Source organism: Argentina silus (assembly GCF_951799395.1).
Source record: "Argentina silus genome assembly, chromosome: 1".
NCBI lineage: Eukaryota > Metazoa > Chordata > Actinopteri > Argentiniformes > Argentinidae > Argentina > Argentina silus.
In genome coordinates, this window is record NC_139655.1 from 4,312,883 (window position 1) to 4,327,889 (window position 15,007).

The following is a 15,007-nucleotide window of genomic DNA, read 5'->3' on the forward strand; positions in this document are numbered from 1 at the left end:
TGTGGTCATTCAGGTGATGAAATGCGTCCCCTACCAGTAGCTACCCTAAATTATTGTGACATTACATTTCTGATGTCTACACTAGGCCTACATTAGTTCGATGTATCATCGGAGTAAAATTCACAAAATATAGATTGTCCCGCATCACAATATGATGCATTTAGCAGATGCTGAACCGACCCTCATACCATAGCATGGAAATCTGAGTTTGGTCTAAATGTTCCAGAGCACCCTTGAGACGGAATTGAATATGTATGGGAGAAGATGACACAGCACCAGTTCCTGTTTTAGTTGTAGGTTTTGTCTTTTCATATATAGGCCTACAGTATTACCGGTGGACAATGTCAGAGGCCAGAGGGCTAGTGGACAGCGTTCGTTCCAAACAAGCAGTAACACAGTAACCAACGTTCTGTAGACAAGGTTCAATCTTAGATTGGTCACCCCTGATATCATACTATGTGATTTAGCTGATGCTTATGTGATGGTGTTTATATGATGGTGTTTCCACTTAAGCACCATGCTCCAACTGAGCCATCAACTCCATCAGGGACCATCTAATAATGCTCTGAGAAGCCTGTCTCCAACCATAAATGGTGTTTTTCTGCTTGCAGCGTGAGATGCTCATACAGGCTGCACAGACTACTGTACCGTATTAATTGTTCTTCCATCGTTTCTAAAGGGTAATTATATGCACGGTGCACTCACAAGCCTTCTGTCAGAATGCTTATGTTAGCCTACATCCCAGGTCCCTACTCCTTGTCTTCAGGGGATATATGCATATATATATACATGGTACACTGCACTGCTCTCCAACTTAACCCCTCTATGCTTGTTGAGAACCTTGTCAGGGGGAAATAACCATAGCTGATGAAATAATGCAAGTTAGAAAACGCGGTAACTAGAGAAAAGCATAGCTATAGTGAATGAAGATTCGTTTTTTGTTGTGTTTCTCTCCTTTATGAATGTGGTCATTAAAGCACTAGTCCTAGTAGGGGCAATTCAAGGTGAATAATGGTGAAAGCTAAAGCTAGCTCATTAGTGCTTTCAACATATTTCATTAGTTTAGTGCAAACCCTTTCTGAAATGAGTTTGGTGATGAGATTAAACCAGTAGGATGAGATATAAACCATATCACAATGTTCAAAAAGTTGGACAATTTCTTTCTTTAACCAAAATCTTTCTTTAACCAACATTCTTTATTCACTTTAAATAGAGTAAATTACTGAGAAAGTGACTGAGCGATGACACTCCTGAGAATAGGTATTTGTCCGACAAAATCACGTGCTCTGTCAATGAACATTAAAGCAGGGAATTTAAGGCGAAAGGGAGAGCGAGGCAAGAGAAAGGGAGGAGGGGGGTTTGTATGGATTTGTTTGCTGTATAATCCGCACAGCAGAAACACACCATCTGTTTCCACCGGGGCTATGACTCAAATTTGGTCAAGATTGGCGAGAGACAGCTGCCTATTGCAGGACTGGTGAGCTCCCTCCTGTAACCTGTCAACCAGTAGGCTGCGAGTTCTGAATTAAAACCCACTCATCGTCTGTGAAAGGGAAAGCGGAGCCCGAATATCATGAAAGAAGATGCATAAGAAATTGATGTGAAGAATTGCATTTTTTTCCCATTTGTGTCGTTGGTTTATTTATCAGATAGCCTGATTGATACGGCTTGGATAGGACTAAATCGGATAATGATATCCCAGAACTGCATGATGCTGAAACCAACCTGGGTGCATTGTATTGAAGACTGAGTGCTGCTTTCCCCGCATCGATGAAGCGCTTGCAACGTCTGAGAATAAACTAGATTTTCTGTAGCCTAATAACACATATTGGTGAGCCATATTCGTTTATTTGTTCATTATACGTATTGATAAATTGTATGTTCAGGCTAGGCTATTCGTTACAATCACATGGGCGACATTATTAGGCTACCTTTAAGATAAAGTGATCTTAATGATAACCATTCATGTGTGATCACGCAGAATATTCTTACAGTGAACGCATACCATTCACCTGCTCGTGCCTCTCTGGTTTGTTTACACTTCTCCACCAGTTATACGATTGTTTCTTATAGACGTTATAGACTTTTGTGTATTTGTTATTTTCATCAGGGAAAGGCTAATATGCTCTAATTTCGCCCAAATCAAGTTATGTTTTACGGTTTGAACTGACTTTAATTACTGTTTGAATTCCTAAATTGTTTTATTAACATACAGTGGCTTCGGAAACTATTCAGACCCCTTCACCTTTTCCACCTTTTGTTGTGTTATAGACTCAATTTAAAATGGATTTAATTAAAATACTTTGCCATCAATCCACACACAATAACCCAGAGTGACAAAGCGAAAACAGGTTTTTAGAAATTTCAGTAAATTTATTAAAATTGAAATACAGAAATAGCTCATGTACATAAGTATTCAGACCCTTTGCTATGACACTCTTAAAATTAGCTAAATTGCAAAAATGTCACTCAATAAGTTGAATTGAGTGCATCTTTATGCAAGGATAATAGTTCATGTAATTTTGGAATTAATATCTTTGTTTTTATAGGGTCTCTGATTTGCATAGGAGTCAATTACAAGGTGAGATGCTAAGGGCCTATCTAAATGCTCACTGATTGTTTTGTCACAGGTGTTCCAACTTCACTTGGTACTGTGTATTCGGATTTTCTCTAAACAGTCTAGACTGCATTTCGTATTTGTCACTATTATTTTGGACAAACCAGTTTCCTTTTTTTTCTTCAGATAGAGACAGTTTACAAACAAGCACAATTATTTGGAAACATTTTCCAAAACGCGCTTTCCACGTCTGCCGTAACAGATCGCTGTATATTTTGGCCATCACCAGTTGCCGTTGAAATGGGAGACAACATGTCCAAGCGATTGAAATTGGTATCGGCTACGGAAGCGGAGATGGAGGAACGATCTTTTAACAACCCCTACCCAGACTGGGACCAAGGACTCTTCTCATCTTCCAATTCAGGAACTGACACTGACTGCAATGAGCCCTTCGATGCAAGTGGAAAGGTTAGAGACATTTAGTTTATTGCATTTGTTTGTCCTAAGATCTCTGGCTAACTAGCTAGCTTAATACTGGCCTGCCTGAGTCTCTTCATAACTTTACTGTCACTGACAGTATCAGTCAGTGTCATCAGATGTCACAGCGGCCACTTGATCATTTGCGCTTCTTTATCACAAGTCCCGCGACAGACACAGAATAGGCTAATGCGAATACGGCATACTTAATAGTTGAGCAGATAATTAGTAAAAGTATATTTTAATCCCCTGGTTGAGAAATAGTTTGTTATAGCAGCAGGACTATATCAACAGCCTGAGGTTGAAGTGACATTTTTAGCCGTTGTTCCCCCCCAGGAAAACTAATTGAATCTCTACTCATGAGGACTCTGCCTCAGCCCAGAAATGAAACTAGGCTGAGTCATGAATCTACAGACTCCTGTAACTGGCTTCAAACTGTCTAGCAGTAGCAGGAGAGTTGAGTAATCAATTGAATTCCCCCAGTCTTTATTAGCTGCTGGGCTATAAATAGGAATTGGCCTCCCCTGAACACCCCTCTGCGCCTGCAGCAGTAGTGCAGTGAATGGTGACTCAGGACACAATTCTTCTTGTTGTAGGAGAACGATCAGGCCCAGCCACATGGACTGCTGCTTCTATCTGTTCTCAGCTGATAGTAGAGCTATTTAAAAAATGAAGTGCACTCTGCTGTAAAGTAGGTAGGCGTCTGCTTACTGTAAATTGCGTGTATTGACAATGTAATCAAATGAGCAGTAAAGAGGTTAGATCTATAACAAATAGACCTTGGCCTACACTGATACAGTTCTAGAAATAGGCCTTGGCCTGGTTTAGCACGAAGGATAGTCTGAGCTGCCCTGTCTCTGTGATGCTGAAATTCCTTTTAGTATTGAATAGGTCATTCAACTCCTTATGGTCTTATACACACTGTAGATGGGAACATAGCCCCAGGAGAATACTGCACCCATGAACAAATAAGGGGTTGGACATTGAATGAATCATTTGGCTATAAGTTAGGAGACTCTCTGTGTGTTCATCATTGGGTTATTCCCAAAATAAAAGCCCCCATGGATTAGCCTCGTCATGTTATCCTTGAATATAACTGTCCCTGTCCAAGGTGTTGAAACATAGTAGAGGTAGTTGTGCTGTGTGCCAGGCCATAGGTCTTTTGGATGCCATCTTCCCAAGTTGTGAACCAAACCCAGGAAGCCTCCTGGGCTTGTTAGGTTGTGCTGCTGTCCGTGGTGCTGATACGTTGTAAAGTGTTGTGATGGGTCTTTCCTCTATTGCAAGGAGGCCTAATAGCTAAAGGTTTGGACTCTATTCAAATGACCCTTTCCTCTGCTTCTGTGAGGTAATAACCTCATCCCATCATCCTACCTCTTTTGTGAAAATCACTGTCACATGACATTGACCCCGGTTTAGTATGATTGGTCTAGAGAGAGCAAGGTTAGACCCAATCATTTATTTCGTACCTTTTTAGGGTCTGAGAAAGGACTCAATATTTTAGTTTGTAGCTGCTGCTGCTGCTGCTGCTGCAGCCCCTTCCCTTTTTAATCAGGGTATTGATGCTTGACTGTTTGTTGCTATCAGTGACTGTCTGTTGCTATGCCAGAGGCCTCAGTACGTGGAGGATTCAAATGTTTCTTAACCTTGATACTTGCTCTTTAAAATGGAGTCTTTGAACTTAAGGGTCAGATTTAGTTAAGAAGCAACACATTGGCACAGTATGATACATGGCATGCTAATGAAATGTTTTGACTTAATTAAATGATCTGATATCAGAGCTGTAGGCCCTGTGTTGGATCTTTACAAACCCAGCATCAGCATGTCAAACTATGTGGTCCCCTGTGGCTCAGTTGGTAGAGCATGGTGCTAAGAACACTTAGGTTGGGGGCTAAATTCCATATATACTGAAATATGTATGCACTCACCGCATGTCAAACTATGGAGGCTGCCTATTCAATCCATTGAAAGAATACAGTGGTGTATATGTGGTGAAAGCTAATGGGCCGTCCATGAATAAAACTGTTTTATGTAAGGTTTATAGTGGGTCTAAATCTGGATTAATCCTGATTAATCACAATAAACACCTTTCATAGGATTTCAGGCTTAGGCCAACGGTGCTAAACCCACATGAAATCAATGTGCGATTAGAAAGCGTGCAGGACAGGCTCCGTAATGCACTCTGAATCATCATTTTTCACTCCAGCACCATGACTCTTAACACTCCATCTGAAGCGGGGATTCTGTAGAATGCTCTTATTACGGTAAATTTAAAGACAGTATAAGGGTTTGTAAACAACACCTAGGGAAGAGGTCACAAAAAAACAGATGGTCCTAGAACATTTGGAGAATGCAGTCAAGAGGGGTGAGGTCAGATTGAGGGGTTTGCTATAGGTGAAGAGAACAAAGGATCAAAGCTGGAGAAAACAGGACAGAGTAATTAAAAGTTAGGGTAATTAAGTAATAAACAAAGGTATAAACAGCCAGAACAAAAGGCTTTTTGAAATCAGCCTGGGCGTCAGCAAGGTCTGACCAGACTAACTGGCGCCAGCCAGGTAGGCGGCGCACACCTTGATGACGAAATATAGATCTTGAATGTTATTGTTGCATGTAGACAGGAAACAGAAATATGTTGAATAGAAGGCGCGAAGTCTATAAAGGCAGGTGACTGAAGAGATAACGGGGGTCAACGTTGCAAACCTGAACGGCTAAATATTCTCTGTGAATAAATGAATTAACTCTGGTTAACGGTATTTTATTTCAAAGTATTATAACTTACATTCTACGACATTATTAGGCAGTTGTACGGCGTCCTTCTTGAATTGGATTTGATCATTTAGCACCCTTGTTTCAGCACCTGTGTTTCGGCATCCCTCTTGGATTGGATGCTGTTATAACTTGGATTAGAGCGTATGCAACATTTCGAAAACTGTAGAGTGCAGCTTTTATCCATGCCGGGAAAGCTTTATGAATGATGGCTGTCATCCCTCAGACACTGGTGCCCAGTCCACATCTCTGTCTGGCATGTTGAGTTATGTCCAAGGGGAAGGGCTTGATGTCTATAGTTAGACCATTAGTCAGTGTAGCGGACGAACAAGAAGCAGCCTCTCCTCTCTCTACGGTGTCACACTGGTCTAGCAATGATCGCACATTTGATGGATGCCGCCATAGGTCAAACAGCATTTTCAAATATGAGGTAGCCTAATTACTGCTCGACAACCTCCTTTCTATTACAGTTACAAAATACTTTATTAATAAATAGACCTGAGCATCAAAGCAATGACGAGGCCGACAAGCTTGTTTGAGCTACTTTGGTCCTCCTGCATACTACTGTAGCTTCAAGCCTGGGCCGTTACTGTGCCGTTATTTGCATTGTGTGAAGCCAAGAGGGCGGCTCTGTATCAGCTGAGCTGTTCTTATACCGTCTCGGACCAGTGAAGCAGAAGAATGGGAAATGCAGTCTGGATTTGCATCATAAGCGAATAGCTGAGGTTGGCCGTTTTTTTCTTATTTTCCATCTCTCAAAGTGTCTCAGAGACGGAGAGTGGCTGTGGGGTAGATGGATGGTTGGAGACCACTGGGGTTAGTTGTGATTTTGGGTAGTCTATATTTCGATACTGTGTGCATGTGTGCGTACATGATGCACATGGACGTGTGTGTGTGTGTGTGTGTGTGTGTGCGCACACATGCTCTGGCTAAGAAGTGTGTCTCATTAACATTCAGCTCACACACACACACACACACACACAAGCTGCTGCAGAAGATGAAAATCATGGATTCTGCTTCTCTGGCTTTTTCTGTCGAGCTGAACTAAGAGCCCGCTCTGTCCCCGTCCCTGTCCCCGTCCCCGTCCCCCCAGATCAGTGAAGCCTTTCAGAAAAAGGTTCAGAACAAGATCAAGGATCTGCTACAGCAGATGGAGGAGGGATTGAAGACTGCCGACCCCCACGACTTCTCCACCTACACAGGCTGGACAGGTCAGTGTCCCACACCCCAGGTTAGTTCAATGTTAGGAGCTGTGGAGCACTGGAAAAGACCTACTAGGCCCGTACTGTATGAATACAATCAATGATTTGATATGTCTGCCCACTTCATTGTTTTGTAGGCATCGCCCTGTTGTACCTCCAGCTGCACCGTGTTACCCAAGAGGCCTCCGACCTGCAGAGGGCGCTAGACTATGTGAAGAGGACCCTGAGGAACTTGAACGGGCGCAGGGTGACCTTCCTGTGTGGTGATGCCGGGCCACTGGCAGTGGCAGCCGTGGTACACCACCGCCTGAACAACCAGGCGGAGTCTCAGGAGTGTCTCACCAAGTACGGGCGCTACCTGGCTGTCTCCTTCTCCCTCACTTTCTCTGTCTGCTCCACTTTGACCTCTGTCTGTCTGCTCCTGTTAGCAGTTAACACACTGATGGAACAGTGCAGCTCCCAGCAAGGGGCAGATTATTATATTTGATAAACCCTAATCTCAGACAGGCGCTCCCAGCCCTCCCCCTTCTTTCTCTCTGGGCTGTTTGAAGTTCAAACTGGTTCCCCTGAGCCGTGGGCCTGCATGTTTTTACATACTGTACATGGGGTGCAGTTCTGATTAACAATGCGATGGGGAATGAGATCTCATATGCCTAGCTCAGTTTTAGTCCTTGCCTGTTGGTGTGCATGCAAATGTGTGTGTGTATTTGTGGTATATGTGTGTGTTATATGTATATGTCTGTGTATTCATACCTATGTGTGTGTGTGTGTGTGTGTGTGTGTGTGTGTGTGTGTTCGTTCTGTGGTCCAGGCTACTCCAGCTTCAGCACTCGGTGGAAGGTGCAGACGTTGAGATGCCAGATGAGCTGTTGTACGGCCGGGCGGGCTACTTGTACGCCCTGCTCTACGTCAACAAAGAGATCAGCCCAGACACCGTGGATGAGGCCACCATCGCCAAGGTTTCACACATGCACACACACACACACCCCAGTCGCCTACCCCATCAACAAAACACCAGAGTCCGATATCTGTAGGCAGGGCTAGTAGTGATAGGGTGTGTCCCTCCCCTTCTTGCTTGGCACCTCACCAGAGAAGAGGACCAGCTGGTCCCGCAGATCCTCTGGCAGTGACTGCAGGAGTGTGGGTGTGTGTGGGTTGGGTGTGTGGGTGGGTGTGGCTGCGTGCGTGAGAGAGACCAACTGCCTACTAGCAATCATGGGCTACATCATCTCTTTTGTACGGCCCTTAAATGGCCATCGAAAAAGATTTTTCCTGCTGGGCTCCAGTCTCCATGTCATCCACTATTCTGTAACTAAATGTAGTCTGGCCCCACTATGGAAACCGTCTTATTTATTTATAGGGCCTGTTGCTTTGGTTCCTACACTGCCCTTCCCTGCCCCCCCCTCTCTCTCTCTCTCCTCTCTCTCTCTCTCTCTCTCTCTCTCGCTCTCTCTCTCTCTCTCTCTCTCTCTCATTCCCTCTCCCCCTCCCTGCAGTTGAGAAGGTTCTATTCTTAGCCCAGAGAGCCTCGGGGAAGGGCATGCTGGTGTTAGGCAGCAGCCCCCTCATGCTCCGTCAGGATTGGGAGTGATGATTCAGGCGAGGGCCAGGCCCCTGGGGATTTCTCGGCCGGGCCTCCGAAAAAATGGATCACCTGGCCGCGTGCCCGCTGCCTACGCCCGCTTCTATCAATTCACCAGTTTGTGTGTGTGCCCGCGTCACCCGGCCATATCAGTTTACCAGTTAGTGTGAGCCAGTGATGTCTGTCCCTATAAATCCTCCAGTTAGTCCTCTTCAACTCAGTTGAACACAGATGTAGTCTGTAACAGATTTCTGCCCTTGAGCTGAGGCCAAATGCTTTTTGTTGCTTTGTTATCTCCTCGATTTCATATGTTAAATGGATTTCTAGCACAATGAATAGCTACTTTACTTGCATATAAATAATACGATTTAGGAAATTATATACCTTCCTTCAGCTTCAATAGAGACACACACACACACACACACACACACAATCACACACAATCACAGCCTGTCCTTGATGCTGGTCTACTGTAGGTTTCCAAATAAAGATAAATGTTCTCCAGTACTGAATGTGTTCAGTACTCTACCAGGCTGTAGCTGCATCACTGCAGAACTGTGAAGTCATTCTCTCCCCTGCCTGTCACCCCCAGTGGGAGGCTAGGCTAGGCTACAGTGCACCCATGACAGATGGCAAGCATTTGCTGGGGCTGTATTGGACAGGTATATTATTGTGACAGATGTTAAGAATAAAGTTGTCAGGATATTTGCTTTTAATCATCCATTTTAGGGAGGCGCAGCCTCTGAAATCCATCGAGGTATCGCTGGAGCAGATGTTTACCTGTCATGGGGTTACAAAACAGTGACTTTGATGTCATAACAAAACAGTGACTTTGATGTGCTTCTCATGAAATAATGATCTGTAGTTTGTCGGAAGATGTGTTTTCTTTTCCTGTAAGAAACAACAAAGATGGTCTGACTGCTTTGTTGTGTCTCCAGTTCTGTCTTATTGTTCTCTGCATTCCCAGTATAAATAGGTTTCTATAGAACTGACAGCTTTGCAGCAAGGGAGCTTTGTGCTAAAGGGGAAGTTTTCAAACTGATAGAGCAACGTTTGTGTTTTTATAGGTTGATTTTATTCTAAACGTTGCACATAGACTCACTCATGAGGCTGGTCAATAAAAATAAAAATAATGTTGGTTTTTTTCCCCCTGATGATTTTAAAATGGTTAAAAGACCTCCAAGTCTCTCTCTCTCTGTCCTTTGAAACAAGGAGAGCTGAACTTTTGATATGTCCCCATCGTAGGTCCCCTATTAGCTTAACGGTTCTTGTCTGAGTAGACCTTCAGTAGTCTGAGATGAGGGCTCTACTAGGGCTCTTGTCTGGGTTAGTCCGAGATGAGGGCTCGACAGTCCCATTCTCCCACAGCCGTGTACAGCAGAGATGAAGGCATAACCCAAGCTGTCAGACCACCCTGACAGCTGAGCATTTGGGTCTATGTCAATGATTTTATTCATCTATTACTCTGTCATGTCTCTCAAACAGCTGCAGCGCAATGATTAATTACCTCTACAAACAAATTAATTCCTCTCCCTCTGGGAGAAACAATTGATGGCTTACGAAGCCCCTGAAAACGTGTGCGTTTTAGAGGAGAAGTATTTAAGAGAGTGTTGTCTGTCTCAATCTAGTAAACCGTGGTTTTACGTCTCTCTAGTCTGTCGTGGGATATGGAAGTCAGCAGTAGTGGAGGCTACCCTGCAGGAGTCTCATCGGCTATTTCTATTGTAACTTGGTCAATAAAGCTGTTGACCCGCTCTCTTCACTGTGGCCCAGCCTCTTAAAGCCTCATTGACTCAGTGAGCGAGGGAGAGAGGAGGAGGAGGAGGAGGGAGGGAGGGAGAGAGGAGGAGGAGGAGGAGGAGGGGGAGGAGGGGGAGGAGGAGGAGGAGGAGGAGGGAGAGATTGCTGCAGCGGCCCCTCCCTTATGACAGGGGAGATTTAAAGCCAGCATTTGTTCATTTGGTCGCTCACTCACTCCTATAGATCCATACCCCCCCCCCCTCTCCACACAATGTTCCCCCTTCCTCAGTACAACTGCAGCTTGAGCAATCTCTCTCTCCCTCTCCCTCTCTCTCTCTCTCTCTCTCTGTCTCTGTCTCTGTCTCTCTCTCCCTCTGTCTCTCTCTGTCTCTCTCTCCCTCTGTCTCTCTCTGTCTCTGTCTCTGTCTCTCTCTCTCTCTCTCTGTCTCTCTCTGTCTCTGTCTCTCTCTCTCTCCCTCTGTCTCTCTCTGTCTCTGTCTCTGTCTCTCTCTCCCTCTGTCTCTCTCTGTCTCTCTCTCTCTCTCTCTCTCTCTCTCTCTCTCTCTCTCTCTCTCTCACTTAATTCATAGCTCTTCATCCTGGGCCTGTAGCTAGAGCTCATTTAAAGGAAATCCATATTGTCCGTTTTCTCCTTAAAAGGGCAGAACCTCATTTGAACTGAGGAAAGCTCGTGTCAGGTACTATCTAGTTGGGAATTGGTTGGTTAGTGAAATTAAAACGCCATAGTGGGCGTTTGTGGCTGGAGTTTTTGAAAATCACTGAATTGTTCTTTGGGACCTTTTTTAAAGGTTATTTTTTTGAGTGAGGCAGTCCCACTCTTTTGTTCTTTATTGGATAGAGACAGTGGAGAGAGACAGGAAAGTAAGGAGGAGAGGGTATGTCTGCAGGGCATGGGCCGGATTTGAACCCATGCCAACATGGGCATATGTATGCACTGTAGGCCATGGTGCTAAGCCACCGGACCACCCCAGGCCATGGTGCTAGACCAACTATAAAAAAACTATATAAAAACTAACTGTAGCAAATATTTATTACTACCTGTTCACTAGACATGTTACCTTATCTCAAAGGTCTGGATTGCCGATGTTGCGATGGAAGCTAGCTAGTACGGATAGCTAGTGTAAACAAACAGCTCATTGTAATTGCAATTTTAGATTTCATATGTAGCTCATTTAATGCTGAAAATGGAAAAATGCCCCTTTTTAAAGCCACTAGGCAGAGAAGTCAATACACACATGTTTAATGGTTTCATGATTTATTTCATAATATCAATCACAGTTATTAATTAATCCTGTATAATCTGTTTTAATCTACCAGTATTATAATCTCCAGCCTGATCTCTGTGCTGTACATCTGTTCCTGCATGCATGTACAGTGGCCTGCGTAAGTAATGGGACAGTGTAAGTAATGGGACAGTGAAGCGTTTTTTCTTCTTTTGGCTCTACACTCCACAGTAATTGTTTGATTTCAAACCCTAACTTTTGGAGTGTAAAGCCAAAAGAAGTAAAAATGCTTCACTGTCCCATTACTTACGCAGGCCACTGTATATAGAGACAGAGAGGGAGGGAGGGAGGGAGTGAGTTATTATAGTGGTAGACACAGTGAAGACTCCCTGGGCCTGTGTAAAACATTCAGACACGTCTCTTGTCAGAATTCCTCATGTCTGTCTGGCTCACACCAGGTACTCGTACCAGCGCACACACACACACACACACACACACGCCTCTGCATGCTCATGGCAAGCTAGAAAAAGGACAGGAGCAGAGTGCGTGTCAGATCTCTCTCTCTCTCTCTCTCTCTCTCTCTCTCTCCCTCCCCCCCTCACCCTTTCTGGTAGTCACAGTATCTTTACACATGCTGTTGTCTTCCTACAGCCATACAAACAAAAGGCCAACTAACACCTCATAATGTCATTGCAGGTGGTGACGGCCATCTTGGAGTCGGGGAAGAACCTATCCAGAGATGAGAAGAAGACGGAGAAGTGCCCCCTGCTGTACGAGTGGCACAAGAAGCAGTACGTTGGCGCCGCCCACGGCCTGGCAGGCATCTACTACATGCTGATGCAGGTGATTATGGAGCTCAGTTCGGTAGAGCATGGCGTTCGATTCCCACTGGGACCATGTACACTAAAAAATGTATGCACTCACTGCATAATGTAAGTCGCTTTGGATAAAAGCGTCAGCTAAATGGCATATGTTGTTATATTAGGTCAGGGTTTATAGAAACCTGCAGGTTTGACCCTGCAGTTGTCTTGCTTGTCATCTTTAGTGTGGTGGAGTCTATCTGACTGGAGATTCTCCTGTCATGTCTTTGATGGGTATTAGAGGTATTATGCGACTGTGCACATATACCAGTGTAAATAGCTCGGTGGTGGGACTGTGGGACAAGGCTGGCCTGGATCCAGTTCTTGCTTCAGCCAGGAAGGCTTTATGATTCACCCTGGAGAACGATTAGACCTCATCTCAGCTGATGAGTCATTTATCAGGAGAAATATTCAGGATCTAAACAAAATCACTGGTAATGAAGTCCTGTCCAGACATTCTCCTGCCGAGACATACATAAAAAAAATAATATGAATTTGCTTTTTAATGGCCGGTGTTCTTCTTGGGTTCATGACTACATGATGTTTGTGTTGTAGGGGACTTATTACCAAATGAAAGGATTAGGAAGTCATACAGAAGAACCCATGATGATCAAACAGAGCTTGTCCCAGTTACACCCATGTGTGCTCCACACACACACACACACACACACACACACACACACACACACACACACACACACCACCATATGTTGCACATGTAACCTGCGTCTTTTTCTACTCATTTCCAGTCAGTGCATTAAAGTGAAAGTGGAGAAAAGTATCTTAGAGTACCATCTGAGCTGTAGCGTGGAGACGACATCCCGCCCTGTAGCTGCCCACATAGCTGCCCACATAGCTGCCCACATAGCTGCCCACATAGCTGCCCACATCGCCGCCCACATCGCCGCCCACATAGCTGCCCACATCGCCGCCCACATAGCTGCCCACATCGCCGCCCACATCGCCGCCCACATCGCTGCCCACATCGCCGCCCACATAGCCGCCCACATTGCTGCCCACATAGCTGCCCACATAGCCGCCCACATAGCTGCCCACATAGCTGCCCACATAGCTGCCCACATCGCCGCCCACATAGCCGCCCACATAGCTGCCCACATAGCCGCCCACATCGCCACGATACTCAACTGTCCCTTTACGACACACACATTGCATTCAAATGTGTCCTCTATCCAGGTACACATGTCTGCTGGTTGTCCTCTATCCAGGTACACATGTCTGCTGGTTGTCCTCTATCCAGGTACACATGTCTGCTGGTTGTCCTCTATCCAGGTACACATGTCTGCTGGTTGTCCTCTATCCAGGTACACATGTCTGCTGGTTGTCCTCTATCCAGGTACACATGTCTGCTGGTTGTGCACACATGAAAACGACAGGTGGAAGTGGGAAAAGACACGTTGTGATCGGCGTTCTTTTTAATGCAAGGTGTAAATGCGAGCTGGCCAGATCTGATCGTTATCAGATCATGCGTTATCTGATTGAGGACGCCTGTTAACGCAAGGCGTCAGTGGTCATATTCACAGTGTGCACGCGCACGTGCGTGTTTTATAGAAAGCTTCCAAGAAGTCTGATGGCCCTCCATTCTCAGCTTGGCAGTGTTTGTCCAACGATCGATCATTCTCTCTCGTTGTGAAATCTCTGCGACTAACTGTTGTGCTTTGTTGTCGCTGTTGCAGGGCTGAAAGCTTGTATAGATTTAGTCTTGTAACGACTCCAATTTGGCCGGGGCAGCCCACCCCCCAGAGAGAAGCATGCCCAGGCCCAGCCAATGTCCCCAATAAAGCACTGGACACAACCCAGCAGGACATGAATAATTTAGTTCTCCCCAAATTGGTTGAGTCAACTCCATTTACATTAGTTTTGATTTTCTCTCTCTAAAGACTGACTTCCAAAAATATGTTTCTGTACAAAAGCATGTTTGTCAACATTTTGCAAAGCCCCTATTAAAGCAGCACAAAGTAGATGAAACTTTAAATAACTGCTTCCATTTGGGCTTAGTCCCTGTGTGTGTGTGTGTGTGTGTGTGTGTGTGTGTGTGTGTGTGTGTGTGTGTGTGTGTGTGTGTGTGTGTGTGTGTGTGTGTGTGTGTGTGTGTGTGTGTGTGTGTGTGTGTGTGTGTGTGTGTGTGTGTATAAACAGAGTCTATCCAGCTGCTAAGTGAGTTGGGTGTTTGTACAATATGCATTCTCCTCTATGTGTGTTACTGTTAGTGTGTGTGTATGTGTGTTCACAATGGAGGTTTGGCTGTGCACACACACACACACACACACACACACACTTCCACACACTGCCCTCTCCCTGGCATTGAGCTCATAGTTAGCTCCATTCAGTGCCCCCAGTATAGTGGTTTCTTGGAAAGTGTCCATCATGAAGCTCCATGTTATTGGCCATCTATGACATGTTCACCCTTCACACCCTGCACATGCCAACCCCCCCTACCTTTCCACCATTACCTCCTTATCTGCTTCTCCTTTCTCTTCTTTTACCTTCTCCCTGTCCCTCCTACCCCCCCCCCCCCGTTCCATCCTCCTCCTCCCTCTACCAGCAGCTCTCAGCGTGGT

At 45.1% G+C, this 15,007-nt stretch overlaps 1 protein-coding gene across 1 annotated transcript in view; it reads left to right on the plus strand.

Moving 5' to 3' along the window:
• The first annotated feature begins 1,746 nt into the window (after positions 1-1,746).
• Positions 1,747-15,007, plus strand: part of lancl2 (LanC lantibiotic synthetase component C-like 2 (bacterial)) — an 18,199-nt gene continuing 4,938 nt past the window's right edge. The window contains exons 1-7 of the mRNA XM_083668622.1: positions 1,747-1,831; positions 2,550-2,581; positions 2,847-3,025; positions 6,894-7,011; positions 7,140-7,347; positions 7,814-7,961; positions 12,265-12,411. Coding sequence (XP_083524748.1) covers positions 2,858-3,025; positions 6,894-7,011; positions 7,140-7,347; positions 7,814-7,961; positions 12,265-12,411 — 789 coding nt within the window. The 5' untranslated portion in view covers positions 1,747-1,831; positions 2,550-2,581; positions 2,847-2,857. The remainder of the gene's footprint in view (positions 1,832-2,549; positions 2,582-2,846; positions 3,026-6,893; positions 7,012-7,139; positions 7,348-7,813; positions 7,962-12,264; positions 12,412-15,007) is intronic.